Source organism: Dipodomys spectabilis, unplaced genomic scaffold (genome assembly GCF_019054845.1).
Source record: "Dipodomys spectabilis isolate Male_0828 unplaced genomic scaffold, ASM1905484v1 ptg000231l, whole genome shotgun sequence".
Classification (NCBI taxonomy): Eukaryota; Metazoa; Chordata; class Mammalia; order Rodentia; family Heteromyidae; genus Dipodomys; species Dipodomys spectabilis.
The window spans coordinates 4,048,962-4,063,386 of NW_024870908.1; the positions used below are offsets into that span (position 1 = coordinate 4,048,962).

At 54.0% G+C, this 14,425-nt stretch overlaps 1 protein-coding gene across 2 annotated transcripts in view; it reads left to right on the forward strand.

The window, feature by feature from the left end:
* Positions 1 to 8,307, forward strand: part of Usp7 (ubiquitin specific peptidase 7) — a 42,358-nt gene extending 34,051 nt beyond the window's left edge. For both annotated transcript variants that reach the window (XM_042698242.1, XM_042698243.1), the window contains exons 14-31: positions 114 to 258; positions 572 to 702; positions 1,476 to 1,610; positions 1,985 to 2,086; positions 2,281 to 2,386; positions 2,990 to 3,082; positions 3,164 to 3,231; positions 3,447 to 3,547; positions 3,849 to 4,002; positions 4,650 to 4,717; positions 5,064 to 5,172; positions 5,265 to 5,342; positions 5,805 to 5,905; positions 6,335 to 6,434; positions 7,075 to 7,194; positions 7,320 to 7,391; positions 7,474 to 7,564; positions 7,747 to 8,307. In XM_042698242.1, coding sequence (XP_042554176.1) covers positions 114 to 258; positions 572 to 702; positions 1,476 to 1,610; positions 1,985 to 2,086; positions 2,281 to 2,386; positions 2,990 to 3,082; positions 3,164 to 3,231; positions 3,447 to 3,547; positions 3,849 to 4,002; positions 4,650 to 4,717; positions 5,064 to 5,172; positions 5,265 to 5,342; positions 5,805 to 5,905; positions 6,335 to 6,434; positions 7,075 to 7,194; positions 7,320 to 7,391; positions 7,474 to 7,564; positions 7,747 to 7,853 — 1,881 coding nt within the window. In that variant the 3' untranslated portion in view covers positions 7,854 to 8,307. The remainder of the gene's footprint in view (positions 1 to 113; positions 259 to 571; positions 703 to 1,475; positions 1,611 to 1,984; positions 2,087 to 2,280; positions 2,387 to 2,989; positions 3,083 to 3,163; positions 3,232 to 3,446; positions 3,548 to 3,848; positions 4,003 to 4,649; positions 4,718 to 5,063; positions 5,173 to 5,264; positions 5,343 to 5,804; positions 5,906 to 6,334; positions 6,435 to 7,074; positions 7,195 to 7,319; positions 7,392 to 7,473; positions 7,565 to 7,746) is intronic.
* The last annotated feature ends 6,118 nt before the right edge of the window (positions 8,308 to 14,425 follow it).

Sequence of the window (14,425 nt, forward strand, 5' to 3'; positions counted from 1 at the left end):
GACAGATGCCTGGGGTGCGTTGGATTGGACACTGTGTGTGTTTAAAATGTCGCTGCAGAGTGTTCTGTGCTCGTATTTTGTCTCTGCTGATTCTGGCTGGTTTCCTTTTCCAGTGGTGCAAGTTTGATGATGATGTGGTCTCCAGGTGTACTAAAGAAGAGGCGATCGAGCACAATTATGGGGGTCATGACGATGACCTCTCTGTGCGACACTGCACTAATGCCTATATGTTAGTGTATATCAGGGAATCAAAGCTAAGTGAGTACTTGGGTTTGTGTCCCTCATTGTGGCACATTTGTGGGGAGGTACACAAATCCCTTAGCTGTCTTGGTGTCTAATAGGCTCTTTAAGCAATATAATAAAATACAGTGGACCTCACTGTGTCACCCATACAAACATATTTCCTGCTTTCTCTGTTAGCATCACGTAGGAGGGTACTGAGTGGGCTGTGGGCTTTGGCGTGGACTCCTGGTGCCAAGTAGCTTGCCATTGTTGTATCCTAAAGTCAGTACCGTGTAAGGGGGCGAGCAGACCCCGCACCGAGGTCAAAGAGGATGCGTTTGTCCTGCAGGTGAAGTTTTACAAGCTGTCACAGACCATGATATTCCTCAGCAGTTGGTGGAACGATTGCAAGAAGAGAAAAGAATCGAGGCTCAGAAGCGGAAGGAACGGCAGGAGGCCCATCTCTACATGCAAGTGCAGGTCAGCCTCAGCCTCGGACAATCTCAGGCAGACTGGGCAGCTCCAGTGCTCCTGTGGGGTGGGGCGGGGCGGGGCGGGGCGGCCCTGTTGGGATCAGAGCCCACACTGGAATATATATATACCTAGCTGAAGACACAGACTGAGCTGCAGAATGTAAGCCCCCAGCTAGGCAAGCGCTGGTATATTTTACTGGATTGCAAAAGGCATCCGCCCATCTTAACGTTCTGGTCATAGCAAGGGGTTCCATTAAAAAAAAAACAAACCTCTCTCTCGGGGCTGGGAAGATGGCTCAGTGGTAGAGCGCTTGCCTGGCATGCATGAGGCCCTGGGTTCAATTCCTCAGCACCACATAAGCAAAAAGAAAAAAGCCGGAAGTGGCGCTGTGATTCAAGTGGTAGAGCACTAGCTTTGAGCTGAAGAGCTGAGGGACAGCGCCCAGGCCCAGAGTTCAGGCCCCACGACTGGACCAAAAAAAAACCCTCTATCTAGCTGGGCCACTGGTGGCTCAGGCCTGTAATTCTAGCTACTCAGGAGGCTGAGGTCTGAGGATTAGGCAGGAGAAAGTCCATGAGTTAACCACCAGAAAATTGGAAATGGAGTTGTGACTCAAAGTGATAGAACAGTAGCCTTAAGCAAAAGAGCCGACGGACAACGCCCAGGCCCTAAGTTCAAGCCCCACGACCAGCCAAACAAGCCTTGTGTAATTTAGCTGTGGTCCTTGGGCCCGTCTCGTGCCCGTTGCGAGCTGTCCTGTGTGCTGCTTTGTGCTCCAGATCGTTGCAGAGGACCAGTTTTGCGGCCACCAAGGAAATGACATGTACGATGAAGAGAAAGTGAAGTATACTGTGTTCAAGGTTCTGAAGAACTCCTCCCTCTCCGAGTTTGTCCAGAGCCTCTCCCAGACCATGGTGCGTGCCAGCCTCAGCCCTGGCGTCCCTGTAACACCCCACCTGTGTTAACTCACAACTGTGCAAGGCTAGCTCCCTTAGGGGGTGGGTGCTGCATCTGGGCAGAGCATTTAAGTGAGGTATTGACCTGAGCACAGCTCCTGGCCAGGAAGGAGGTAGAGTCCCTCAGGAGTCTGCCCCCTGGAGCTGCTCCTCTGGGATTCATGAAGGAGGACCTTGCTCCCCCTCTCGCCACCGGGGTCTGGCAGGTGGACACCGAGCCCTGGACCCCAGAATCCTGAAGAGGGGAGGGAAGTGCATGCCCAGATCAGGTGGGGCGAAGAAAGCATCAAATTGATGTGCTTCCCCTCAATTTATCTTCTAAAAATTTTCAGGGATTTCCACAAGATCAAATTCGATTATGGCCCATGCAAGCAAGAAGTAATGGAACAAAGCGACCAGCAATGCTAGATAATGAAGCAGACGGCAATAAAACAGTAAATATTGGTGCTAGGCCCTAGGGTGTGTGTGCAGCTCTGCAAAGGCTCTTGGCCTCTGCAGCTTGTGGCCTTATCTGCCTCTTGATCTGGTTCAGCAGAACTGGCTGTTTTCTGCAGAGCTCAAGAGTGGTTTGCACCCTGTCACCTAAGCCATTCACATCTCCTAAATTCAACGTCTCTTTTGGAAATAGATGATTGAACTCAGTGATAATGAAAACCCTTGGACAATATTCCTGGAGACAGTTGACCCTGAACTGGCTGCTAGCGGAGCAACATTACCCAAGTTTGATAAAGATCGTAAGTGCCCGCACATGCCCGGCTGCAGTCGAGACAGGAGAGGGGCATCTGAATGCTCTCAGCACCTGGGCTCACCCTCCGTTTCTCATTACCCAGTCCTGGGCCGGAAGAGTCCTGTGGGGTGGAACAGGTGGCCCTGGGGCCAGGACTTCCCACCTGTCCCCGCTCTCTGCTCCCACTGGTGCTCTTCCCGCTGGTCAGCTCCATTAGTGCTGAGATTGCAGGGAGGAAGCTTTTCAGCTGTGGGCCACACAGCAGTGTGTCACTGTTAGGCCCCAGAAGGCAGGTGCTGACCTTCGGCCCAGCTGACCTTGGCCACTGCTGCTGGAAGGCTCCTGCAGCCTCAGCACGTTGTCTGTGCTTCCTTGCCTGGGGAGGTGGGGTCAGGCTGGAAAACTAGGATTTCTCAGCTCACCTCCCGACGTGGCTCCCGGGTTGATGTGACAAACCTGAACCTGCCTCTGCGTTCAGTCAGCCTCGTGCACAAACCTCTCCTGACCCCTCAACTGCTAGGGACCTGAAGTTGTTGTTTGGAGTACCGCTAATCTCTTACATATCTGCTGAATGTTAAGATGCTAACAGCCTCTGTTCATCAACTTGTAGATGATGTAATGTTATTTTTGAAGATGTATGATCCCAAAACGCGGAGTTTGAATTACTGTGGGCATATCTACACACCCATATCCTGTAAAATACGTAAGTCCTGGCTGTGTGGGCCTTGTGACCTTAGCTCCGTGGAGTCCCGCCCTGCCTCTGACTTCTGTTTTTGTGTTCTAGGTGACTTGCTCCCAGTTATGTGTGACAGAGCAGGATTTATCCAAGACACTAGCCTTATCCTCTATGAGGTTCGCACTCTTTCATGATAACCTCTTCCTTTCTAGCTGGGGGTGGGGGGGGGGGCGTTATTCTGTGAGCGCTGAATTTGTTAGCTAAGAAATTTTGGGTTGAGAGTTAGTTTTTATTAAATGATTTTTTTAAACTTGTTTAGTAGCAGTAAGTCTACTTGTAGAATAGGGGAATGTGGCTACTTTGTGAGCTGTGTTTATGCCTTTGACTACAGGAAGTTAAACCGAATTTAACAGAGAGAATTCAGGACTACGATGTGTCCCTTGACAAAGCCTTGGATGAACTGATGGATGGTGACATCATAGTGTTTCAGAAGTGCGTTCGCTCGGGTGGTTCCTGGCTCTGGGGTTTGGAGGGTTTGGTTGGTTTGGTTTTTTGCTGGTCTGAGGCCTAGCAAATACTTGGCTTGGGCTCTTGAGCCTAATTTGTTGGAGGGTTCTCAGAGCTTTGGCAGTAATAGTGGGGCTTGTGAACCATCTGCCGGAGCTGCGCTTGCTCAGCAGGTGGGCCTGGGTCTGTCGCACACCGAAGCTGTCTGTGAGGAAATCGGGGCCTTGTGTGCGTCCCCACTGCCTGCTGTGGCTTTGGCTCAGTCTGCGGACGTCTCCACTTTCAGGGATGACCCTGAAAACGATAACAGTGAACTGCCCACCGCAAAGGAGTATTTCAGAGACCTCTACCACCGCGTGGACGTCATCTTCTGTGACAAAACCATCCCCAATGACCCTGGATTTGTGGTCACGTTATCCAATAGGATGAATTACTTCCAGGTACTCTGTCCCCTCCCCATTCCACACATACTACACAGCATCCCTGCCTGCCTCTCCCCCATCTCTTCCTCTCCCTTCCTTGGTCTCGGGATTGAATCCAAGGTCCTTCACTTTTAGGCAGGCACTCTACCACGAAGCCCCATTCCCAGCCCCCAGCTTCTCATTTCTAAATGTCTGTTGGAGAAGCTCTCTAATGGTTTGAACAAGAAGGGTGTCAGGGTCCAGTGTTCATTGGTGTGGCTCTGCGGACACCACCCCACAAAAGCCTTCCTGCCCCTGGCATGATCTTTAGAGACAGATTGTAGCTGGGTATGGTCGCACATGACTGAAATCCAGGTTCCAGAAGGCTGAGGCAGAAGGTCTCAAGTTTAAAACCAGTAACCTACTAAGAAAGGCCACCTTTTCCCACTTCCCTCAGTTAAAAAAAAAAAAAGAATGTTCAAAGGGTCTCACCACAAAGGATTGTAGATGCTAATCAGTCCGTTCCATGGTGCACATTGCAGTGCGCCCTTCATTCAGCGTGTGACAGTAGGGAGAGGTAAGCACTAGCTGCTGTCACAGGGGTTCACATTCAGACTGGGGCCTCGGTTCTGCGCTGAGGTCTCCAGCCCTCTCTCAGGTCGTCTGCTTTGGTCTCCACCCCACAGGTTGCAAAGACAGTTGCGCAAAGACTCAACACGGACCCCATGTTGCTGCAGTTCTTCAAGTCCCAAGGGTAAGCCTTGGTGCTTGCTCCCGGTGGCCCTCTTTCTGCTACCCCTCGCCTTGCGTCTCTGCCCCAGCCTGCAGGCTGTCAGTAATCCTCTGCCGCCGCTAAAGCCGTCCATTCCCATTCCCTGGGTGCAACTGGGGCTGGTCACGTGTCCTGGCTTCGTGCGCTGTGCCACCCCACACAGAGCATTTGAGTGGGGCAGTGGGAAAGGCTCAGGTCCAGGAAACTGGAGTAATCAGCTGTGCTGTGAGCCAGACCCAGATTTTAGTGTAGTGAGAGGCTGTTGCTCCTCTACTCGCTCGGGATGGGCCGACGGGCTTCCTTGCCGACATGCTGTCTCTTTGTGTAGTTACAGGGATGGCCCAGGTAACCCTCTTAGACATAATTATGAAGGTACTTTAAGAGATCTTCTACAGTTCTTCAAGCCTCGACAACCCAAGAAACTTTACTATCAGCAGGTAGGATCCCCAACTCAGTGACTGGGTACTAAAGAGGAGGCTGGGGTTGCTTGGGGGAGGATATCTAACAGGATTATGTTTTTTCTCAATAGCTTAAGATGAAAATCACAGACTTTGAGAACCGGCGAAGTTTTAAGTGTATATGGCTAAACAGTCAGTTTAGGGAAGAGGTAAGTTTTCTACAGTAATTTTTTTTTTCCATAGCTCCCCTGTTGTTTCTGTAGCCGCCCATCAGTGCCAGTGTGTGGCAGAGGCCCTGGCTGAGCCGTTCACCTGCGGTGAATGGCGCTGTAGGCTTTTCACATGTCCCGGGCCAGTGCAGGGTGACTCCAAGGGCCCTGGCCGGCCCTGCCCGTTCTAGCCTGGCTGCTACAGCAAGTTACTGCTCTTGGAGGAAGTGAGCCTGCTAGGGTGTTTGGTCTTTGACCTTCCCACCAGAACTGAAGGGACCCTTCTCTGTGGATAGCATTCTCCCATGGTGCTGAGAGTTGGCGCTGGTCAGGGAGGGCGGTCCCCAGCAGGTCTGGAAGTGTCACACTGTGAGCACAGAGATGGGAGCTGGAGGACTTGAGCAGCAGTGGTCAGAAGTCTGTGTTTTCTTTAAAGCACCCAGTTTCCTTGCCATTCTCTAGGAAATAACACTATATCCAGACAAGCACGGCTGTGTCCGGGACCTGTTAGAAGAATGTAAGAAAGCCGTGGAGCTTGGTGAAAAGGCATCAGGGAAACTCAGGCAAGTGTCTCCTGTTGAGGAGGGGCAGGGTCGGGCTGCTCCGGGCCCAGTGCAAGTGGAAGCCAGCCACAGTGTCCCCATGGACCTGGTGTGGCAGTGAGCCCAGTGCTGGTGGCCCGCTGTGAGAGTTGCAGCCTCAAGATCCTGTCACTTACCCACTCAGCTGACTCACGCCTATAATCCTAGCTGCCTGGAAGGCTGAGACCTAGAGGGTTGGGGTTTGAAGCTGGCCCAGGTAGAGAAGTCTGCAAGCCTCCATCTCCAACTAACTAGCAAAAGGAAAAAAAAAAAAAAGACTGGAGGCTCCAGTGGTAGAGCTCCAGCCATGAGCGAAGGGGTGGGGATGTTGTCAGACAAGGATCTGGTGTGTTCTGTTTCCCTGTGAACATAGTGGCTTCACCAAGCTTTCGTTGTCTTTTTTTCCCCTAGGCTGCTAGAAATTGTAAGCTACAAAATCATTGGTGTACATCAAGAAGACGAACTGTTAGAATGTTTATCTCCAGCCACGAGTCGGACGTTTCGAATAGAGGTAATAGACTTTCCTTGGCCCCGTGGGCTCTCACATTCCAGACCAAGGTGTAAGCTAGTGTGCAGCTGAGGCGTTGGGATATTGCTCTGCAGCCAGCACCACCAGCTCTAGAGCTCTCTCCTCCTCTCCCCACTTGCCTCTCCCTGCCCTCCCCCGTCAGCCCTGGAAGCTACCAACCATTAGGTGTGGTGCGAATCTAGGGCAGTGCCTGTGCAGCAGTGTAGATTAGCTACTGCCACTCCTTCCACCCTAAAGACTAGTACCTTACCTTATTGCTCATGCAAAACCTTGCTTTACTTTCTGGCGTTGGAGTAAGAGTGCAGTGTGGCATGTTGGCAGCAATGTGCTTATGTGAGGCATCTTTCATTACTCAAGCAAGATGTTTGGGAGTCAGCTTAAGAAGAAAAAGAAGGGTTTATTGTGGCTCAGAGGTCTTGGTGGCAGTGTCCCTTAGCTGTGGCATGCAGGAGCTTGTGGTGGAGGAAGCCATTTACCTCCCTAGAAATGCAGAGGCCCCTCCCGGGGGTGTCTAGCCACCGTCTCGCATGCTGCGCCGTCTGCGCTGTGGGCCTCGGTGGGTGATCTGATCGCTTGAATCGGCCTGCAGTAAGCGTACTTTGTCTTTATATCATGTGTCCAGGAGATACCTCTGGACCAGGTGGATATAGATAAGGAAAATGAGATGCTGATCACAGTGGCCCATTTCCACAAAGAGGTGTTTGGGACCTTTGGAATTCCGTTTTTGCTGAGGATACACCAGGTGAGAGAGGAGGCGGCGTGGTGGAGCTGGTGCGTGGATGCGCGCTGCGGCGGCGGGCGCGCTGCCATGGTGGGCGCGCTGCGGCGGTGGGCGCTGCCTGAGCCGCGGTGTCCTTGCCTTCCCAGGGCGAGCATTTCAGAGAAGTGATGAAGCGGATCCAGAGCCTGCTGGACATCCAGGAAAAGGAGTTTGAGAAGGTGGGCGCCCACCCTGCCCCAAGACCCTGGCTAGCAAAGCAGTGTGCAGCACACTGAAGAAGCTTTGCCTTTTGTCTTCTAGTTTAAATTTGCAATTGTGATGATGGGCCGACACCAGTACATTAACGAAGATGAGTATGAAGTGAACTTGAAAGACTTTGAGCCGCAGCCTGGTAAGAGCACCCTCACTCCAGCGGGCCCTCTCGAGGGGCGCGCGCCTTGAAGGGCTGCTCATGGGCGGGAGGTGGCAGCCCTGTGAACGGTGTTGGCGGAAGGGCCCGGGGCGCCGCACCTCACGGGGAGCCTGCCGAGCGCCTGGGGGCCGGGGGTCTCAGGGCTCTTCTTTCTCCCGCAGGTAACATGTCTCATCCCCGGCCTTGGCTAGGGCTCGACCACTTCAACAAAGCCCCAAAGAGGAGTCGCTACACTTACCTGGAAAAAGCGATTAAAATCCACAACTGACTTCCTCTCCAGTGTCGACGGCGAGGGCAGCGTGGTGTGTGCCCTTTACCAGCCGCAGAACTTTGGTACACGTGCACTCTAGCCAGTCTCCAGCAAGAGGATGTGCTGCTGATGTTAATTTTATTTTGTTGAGGCTGTTCGGTTTGGCTTCTCTGTATCTATTGACTGCCCTTTTGAGCAAAATGAAGGTGTTTTTATAAAGCTCGGACGCCAGTGAGAGTTATTTTATGGTAACCACAGTGCAAGGCCGCTCAGCATCACGGGGAGCAGAGGTGCCTAGGATGGGTCCCCACGGGCAGCCTCTGGGCACAGGTGGGCGGGCTGCCGCCGGGGTCGCAGCCCTGCAGCTAGATAGGCCTGTGTAGGCTCCTTCAGTTAAACTTTCAATGACCTTTGTGCATCTGTAAAGGCAAACCGAGAAACTCACAACCTAATAAATAGCGCTCTTTCCTTCTCTGTGTGCACTGTCAGCCTTCCTCGGCTCGTCCCGCCCGCTGCCCAGGTCCTTCATAGCCCACGTCACGCCTGTCACCCGGCAGCCACCACTGTAGTGCAGCCCGATCGCAAAGTGGGCGCACCGAACCAGCCCTCACACGCCTGGGGCTTTGGCCCGGAGAAGGTTGTGAAATACAATTAAGGTTTACTTTGCTGCCCCTTGGCAGGCCGATCAGAACGGGTGATGGTTCCAAATCGGACTTGAGGACCCGGAGCTGCCCGCGACAAGGAGAGAGAGCCTTTAGAAGAGGGTGCGCTCGCTAGTGGTAGGAAGCTGTTGACTTTGTAAAAAAAAAAAAAAAAGAAAAAGAAAAAAAAGGTAAAAAGAGGGAAAAAGGAGAGATGAAATTGTATATTTAATGAATGACCATGTACAACTTGGCACGGGGGAGGGGGTCTGCGAGCGAGCTCGGGGCTGTCAATGTGTCCCTGCTCCTCGCCGCTGAGCCGACGCCCCTGCGTGCCTAGTCTGGAGTGCAGTCGGATAGGATCGGCAATCACTTATTTCCTCCTTCCCAGTATTTTTTGTTTTGTTTCTGTAGCAGCGGTGTGCACCAACTCTCCTGTATATTGCCTTTTTGCTGGAAAATGTTGTATGTTGAATAAAATTTTCTATAAAAATGGAAATTCAGTGAGTGCCATGCAGAGCGGAGGCGGAGGAAGGTTTCCCATGCTTGGAGGTCTTGCCAACATGGAGCTTTGCCTCATTGCCAGCTTCCCAGGGGCGGGGGGTGGCCCTGGAAGACAGTGTGGCCTCGCGCTGGACCTTGTGCCCAGGTCTCCTGAGTTGTATGATCTCTGTGGCTTGGAGCAGTAACAGCTGTCTCTGCTGCCGCTGAGAAACCTGTGCCTTCTGCCACAGGCCACCTTGGTTCCCGTACAGATGCAGAGCTGTCAGCAGGTGGGTCCCTTAGGGCACCTCCTTCCATCTCTAAAACCCACAGCTGGCATACGAGGTGTTGGGCTGGGGCTGGCTGTAGACCGATGGGTAACTACAACGCACTTACTTTCTCCCCAGCCCTTCCCCCGTCACGACTGGCGGTTGGAGTTCATTAGATCTTTGGAGACAATGTGAAGGGAGCGTTTTAAAGTGAAGAGAGCGCCGAGATAACCTTCCAGTGTCTGGCTCTGCTCCTCCCCAACCCCATGTGAAGTCCTCCTGCCTCCGCTGATAGCAAGGGAGGGCAGCCTTGGCCGGGGTGCGCGTGGGGTGTCCCGGAAGCAGTCTGCAGGGTCTCCTGTGAGATATCACTGTCCGCAGGGGAGGGGAGGTTTCCTACCCAGTGTCCCCTTCAGGCTCACCTTGGGGACCACTTTTGAGAGCAGCTGGCCTTGCTCTGGGGTTTGACTCTCACGTGCCAGTCCATCCAGAAAGGAGACTAGCACTCTACCCGGTTTCCCAGCACTATAAGGAGGCAGAAGCAGGAGGATGCAGAGTTCAAGGTCACCCTGGGCTCCACAGAGCCTGTTGGGTATGAAATGTGACTTGGGCACATTACCGCCAGGGCTGACCGACACCCTGAGAAAGTCTCCAGCAAGCAAGCACAGGCCCCTGTCACAGCGACACTGGAGGCTGGGAGGGGAAAGTCATGGTTCCACGCGGGAGAATCAAGTAGTAATGCCTCTTGGACCTTTGCTACCACCACCTGACAAACTGCCACCGGCCGGGCACCATTCTAAGAGTTCTCATTTAATCTCAACTTAAAAACTGGCTGCATGTTTGAAAGACCTGAGTTAGAGACCTGTTGGAGGTTCCCCTGGAGTCTAAGGGGTGCTAGGCAGACCCCAGGTGTGCCTGAGTATAAAGAAGGAATAGTTTCTATACCCTACCCTCCCACTTGCCCAAGCTCTCTGTACTCACTCCTACCCTAGCTCTAGGGCTCCGTACCACCCACCCACCTGTTGTCAAGCCGGGGCTGCTTTGGGGCTGTTGGTGGGTGAGGTGTGGCCACAGCTACTTTTATTTAGAACACAGTGATCCATCAGCCCCTCCTGGGGCAAGAGGGTCTGAAGCTATGGTGAGGGGGTTGTAGGGGGGAGGGAGAGGAGGGATCCCTGCCTGGTTTTGAACGCCCTCTTGTGTCTCATGGGCTGGCTGGCTAAATAGGCCAGAGCCTTAGGGCACTGCTTCCGCTGGGCCCACTAGGGTGGGCAGGGCCTATGCCAGCGGGCGTGGTGAGCGGCTTTGCAGACACTAATAACAGCCACACCACACCCTCCTGTCTGCCCCAGTGATACCGCGGTGTGGGTGTGGCCTGCCCAACTCATCTCCAGCCACCTTGAAGTGGTTGGCAGTCAGGGCCAGTAGCAAAGAACCTGTGGGGCTCTGAGCCAGGCAGGCAGCCAACATCAGCACCTCTGTCCAGGCTTCTACATCTGGGAGGGGCAGGCTGCTGCTCAGCCAGACTCAGCCCCTGGCCCAGCTCCCCTCCTTGCTGGGCTCCGTTGGCAGGTACTGCTGCCCTCTCTGCTTTGTGATAGAGCAGGCAGGAGGTGTGGGGTGAGCAGAAGGGAGACAAAGGTCACCTCAGGGTCCCACCAGGCCTCCCAGGAGCCGCATTTGCAGTCCTGAAGATCCTGTTGATGGCTTCTGTTTGCAAGTCTCTCAGTGCTTGGTTGGGGGGGGTAGGCGGGGGGTAGTGGCGGACCCTGGAGGGGCAGCCATGGGTGCCACAGATGTAGAGACATTATCCTGGTCCCTCGACTGCCCCATGGGGACAGTGTGACATTACCGTGGATTCAGACCATCCCTCGCATGCCTCCCTTTTGCTGCTGCTGCTTTGTTGTGTATGAGTGTGGTTTTGTGGTCGTTGTGTTTATATTTTGTGTACTGAGGATTAAACTTAAGGACCCATCTCCACCTTTTTTTTTTTTTTTTTAATTTTGGCCCAAGAGAACTTGAACTCAGGACTTCACTCGTGTAGCTTGCTTGTTTGTGGCTCAGCTGTTCACACAGCGTGCTTTGCCCTGGCTGGCATTGATGATGACTTCTCAAACCTCAACTCCTACAATACATATGGAAGATTAACACAACAGAGCCAACGCCCCACTGGTACTCTTATTACATTAGCAATGCCGCCAGCAGTGATTTGCACTGGTTGGTTGGAGATGGAATTCAGTGAATTTTTCTTTCAGCCAAGCTCATAATGGCACTCAAACCTCCACAGTAGCTAGGGTTATGAGTTTCTCAACAACCCTATAAAAGCCAGAGCGTGATGGACCGTGCCTGTAATTCCAGCACTGTGAAGACAGGCAGGAGGATTCCAAGGTCTTTCAAGTCTGAGCTACATGATAGTCTATTTCAAAAAACTTAAAAGCCTGATGCTGGTGTCTAGCCCCTGTGATGACATCTACTCGGGAAACTGAGATCGGAAGACTGTGTTTCATAGTCATGCCGAAGGACAGATCTGAGACTCTTATCTCCAGTTAACCAACAAAAACTAGAAGTAGAAGCATGGCTCATGTGGTAGACCAAGGCCCTGAGTTTACGCCCCAGAGCTGGCTGCAAGGTCGCTATGATTGTCCTGTACTATTGTACAGGAGTGGAGGTCAGGCATGGACTGAAGGACAGGCAGAGGGGAAGGGGGCTGGGGAATCTCATCCTGGAGTCCCAGAGCTAAATGAACATCAGAGGCAGCCTGGCCTGAGGAGACACGCATGAACACACCTGTGAACTCACACTCTAAGAGGAAGGACGTGGAAGGTCTCACAGATCCTTGTGGGTGGACCCCTTTAGGAATTCATTCACCAACAACAGCCAGCTCTGTCTAGCCTGACCTCATCCCTGAGCCTGCCTGGAACTCCTCACCCAGCTCCCTGAGAGCTCCCGGCCGCCAGGGGGCGGTGTGGGAAGAGGAGAAAGACTCCCTGGCACCGGTTCTCCCGGTGAAGTCCAAGGCCGGCCTCACATTCTCCTGCAGGAACCGGAACAAAGCCCAGCCCAGAACACTAACAAGACATCACAATGGCTGGCACTCAGCTGGCCGGCGGCAGGGAGATCTCCTCACACTCCCGCACCTGGCCGTACCATAGGGACTTCTCTGAGACAAACAAAAGTGGGCTTCCAAGTGGCCCGGTGAGGGATGACCAAAAAGTCAGACAAATCGAAGAAAAAACGCAGAAAGCAGGAAGAGCCCGAGGAAGAAACCATTGAAGACGATGATGACGATGATGATGATGATGATGAAGACGAGAGGTGCAGGGGCTGAGGCAGGCCAGGGGGAAGGACGAGGGACCTGCGGGAAGGAAAAGCGGGTGCTGCTTCAACCTGAACTGGGCTCTTGGTCCCAGTCCCTCCCCGCTGGAGCCCCCAAATCCCACTGTATCCTACCATTGTTTCCCAAAGGAACAATGGTGGGTGAGGCCTCCAACATCACCCACTCTTTCTTAAAGTGAGGAGACATCTGAAGAGTCTGAAGGTAAGAACCTTTCCACGCCACCCAGGCCCGCGTGGGAAGCAGAACTCACGCAGCCAGGGCGGGGGTCTGGGGCCTGGACTGCTCCAGTCTTCTTTCCTTTATTTCATGGAGGTTACTTGGGTGTGGACTCGGGGCTGCTGCTCTGGCTTGAATGGTTTTGGCCCCGGATGGCCTCCACCCACACCCTGTCACCAGCGCCTCCCCTGTGTGTGACTGCATGTCAGGCCGGGGTCATCACGCCCTGCCCGGCCACGTGCAGGCTTTGGTCTCAGGAACCCACGCTGCTCCTCTCCCCTGGTCACGGCGGCAGGGCTGGGCTCTGCTAAGCCTGCTGGGGCTCGCCTTGAACTGGCAGCCAGCAGCTGGGGCCAGGGCTTCCCGTCTGGCCTGGGTTTCCTTCCCCTGGGAGGTGGACCTGGGCTGCAGGGCCCACATGGCTAAGGCATTCTCCTGCCCCAGAGCCCACGCTGGGGGAGGCGGACATGGGGGAGCATCCTCTGTGCTAACCCCACCCTGCAGGATGCATAGAGCACCTACAAGGCCAGAAGCCACCAGCTGCTCTCCTGGCACAGGCAGGAGGAGGAGGTGCAGAGGAAGCCCAGGGTCCTGTCAGGCGCCCCCCGTGGCTCACCACACTAACACACCTCCTCCTCCTCCTTCTGGAAGGCTGGGACTACAGGTGTGAGCCACAGTGCCCAGACTCTCACCTTGTTTACTAGGTGACTATTATAAGTTACTGAGCCTAGTTTGCACACCTGGAAGAGTGGGATAACACTTGTCTGGGGCTAGGTGTGGTGCGCCTGTCACCCCGGCGTTCAGGATGCTGGGGCACGGAGGAAGGTGAAGACAGGTGGGCATGGCTGGACTCAGATGTGCCCGGGGGGAATCCAGCTGCTCCGCCCCTTGGCTCCTCCCTCTGGCCTGGCTGTCTCCTGTGGGAACTCCTGACCCCTCTGCAGGCGCCCCCAGGCGTCTCCGTGGCCTCCCCCCACCACCCTCAGACCTGAGGGGCTTCTCTTTCCTCTCTCCTCTAGAGTCTCAGTCTTCAAAGGAATCTGGAAAAGATACAAACCTGCACCCGTGCAGCGGCCAAATCTGTCATTCAGGTGAGTGTCTAGCTGTGGCCCCGGTCTCTCCTTGCCTCGTGTCTCCTGCTTGGGCTACCAGAGCTTCTTCCCAGATCTCGGAACAAGCCTCAGCAGGCAGCACCCACTCTGGAGAGCCCCACCGTCCCTGCTCCGGCCCACAGCTGGCCGGGATTCCCCATTGCTGCTGTAGGCTCCCCTACTACAGCAGCACCTCGGTCTTTGCTCCCCAAGGCAATGGAGGATGGGAGATGCATACACTAGGTGCTCAGGAATGCTGATCTAGTGACCCCCCTGCAAGCACACTGCCCTGTGCCCCACACCGGAGGGGAACACACAGCCCCTGGTGGGACCTGAGATTTGGGGGTTCTCAGCAGGCTTGCCAAGGGATTCTCAGGCACTCTGAGAACTGCCTGGCCGCACTGGATATTGGTCAGCTGCCCAAACCACTACAAAGTTACTGAGGCACTTAACTTACCAGGAGGAAGGTTTATTTTGGCTTCCAATTCTGGGGGTTCAAGTCCAAGACCCAGCAGCCCCTCTTGCTTTGGGCTTCTTGGGAGCAGCAGACTCT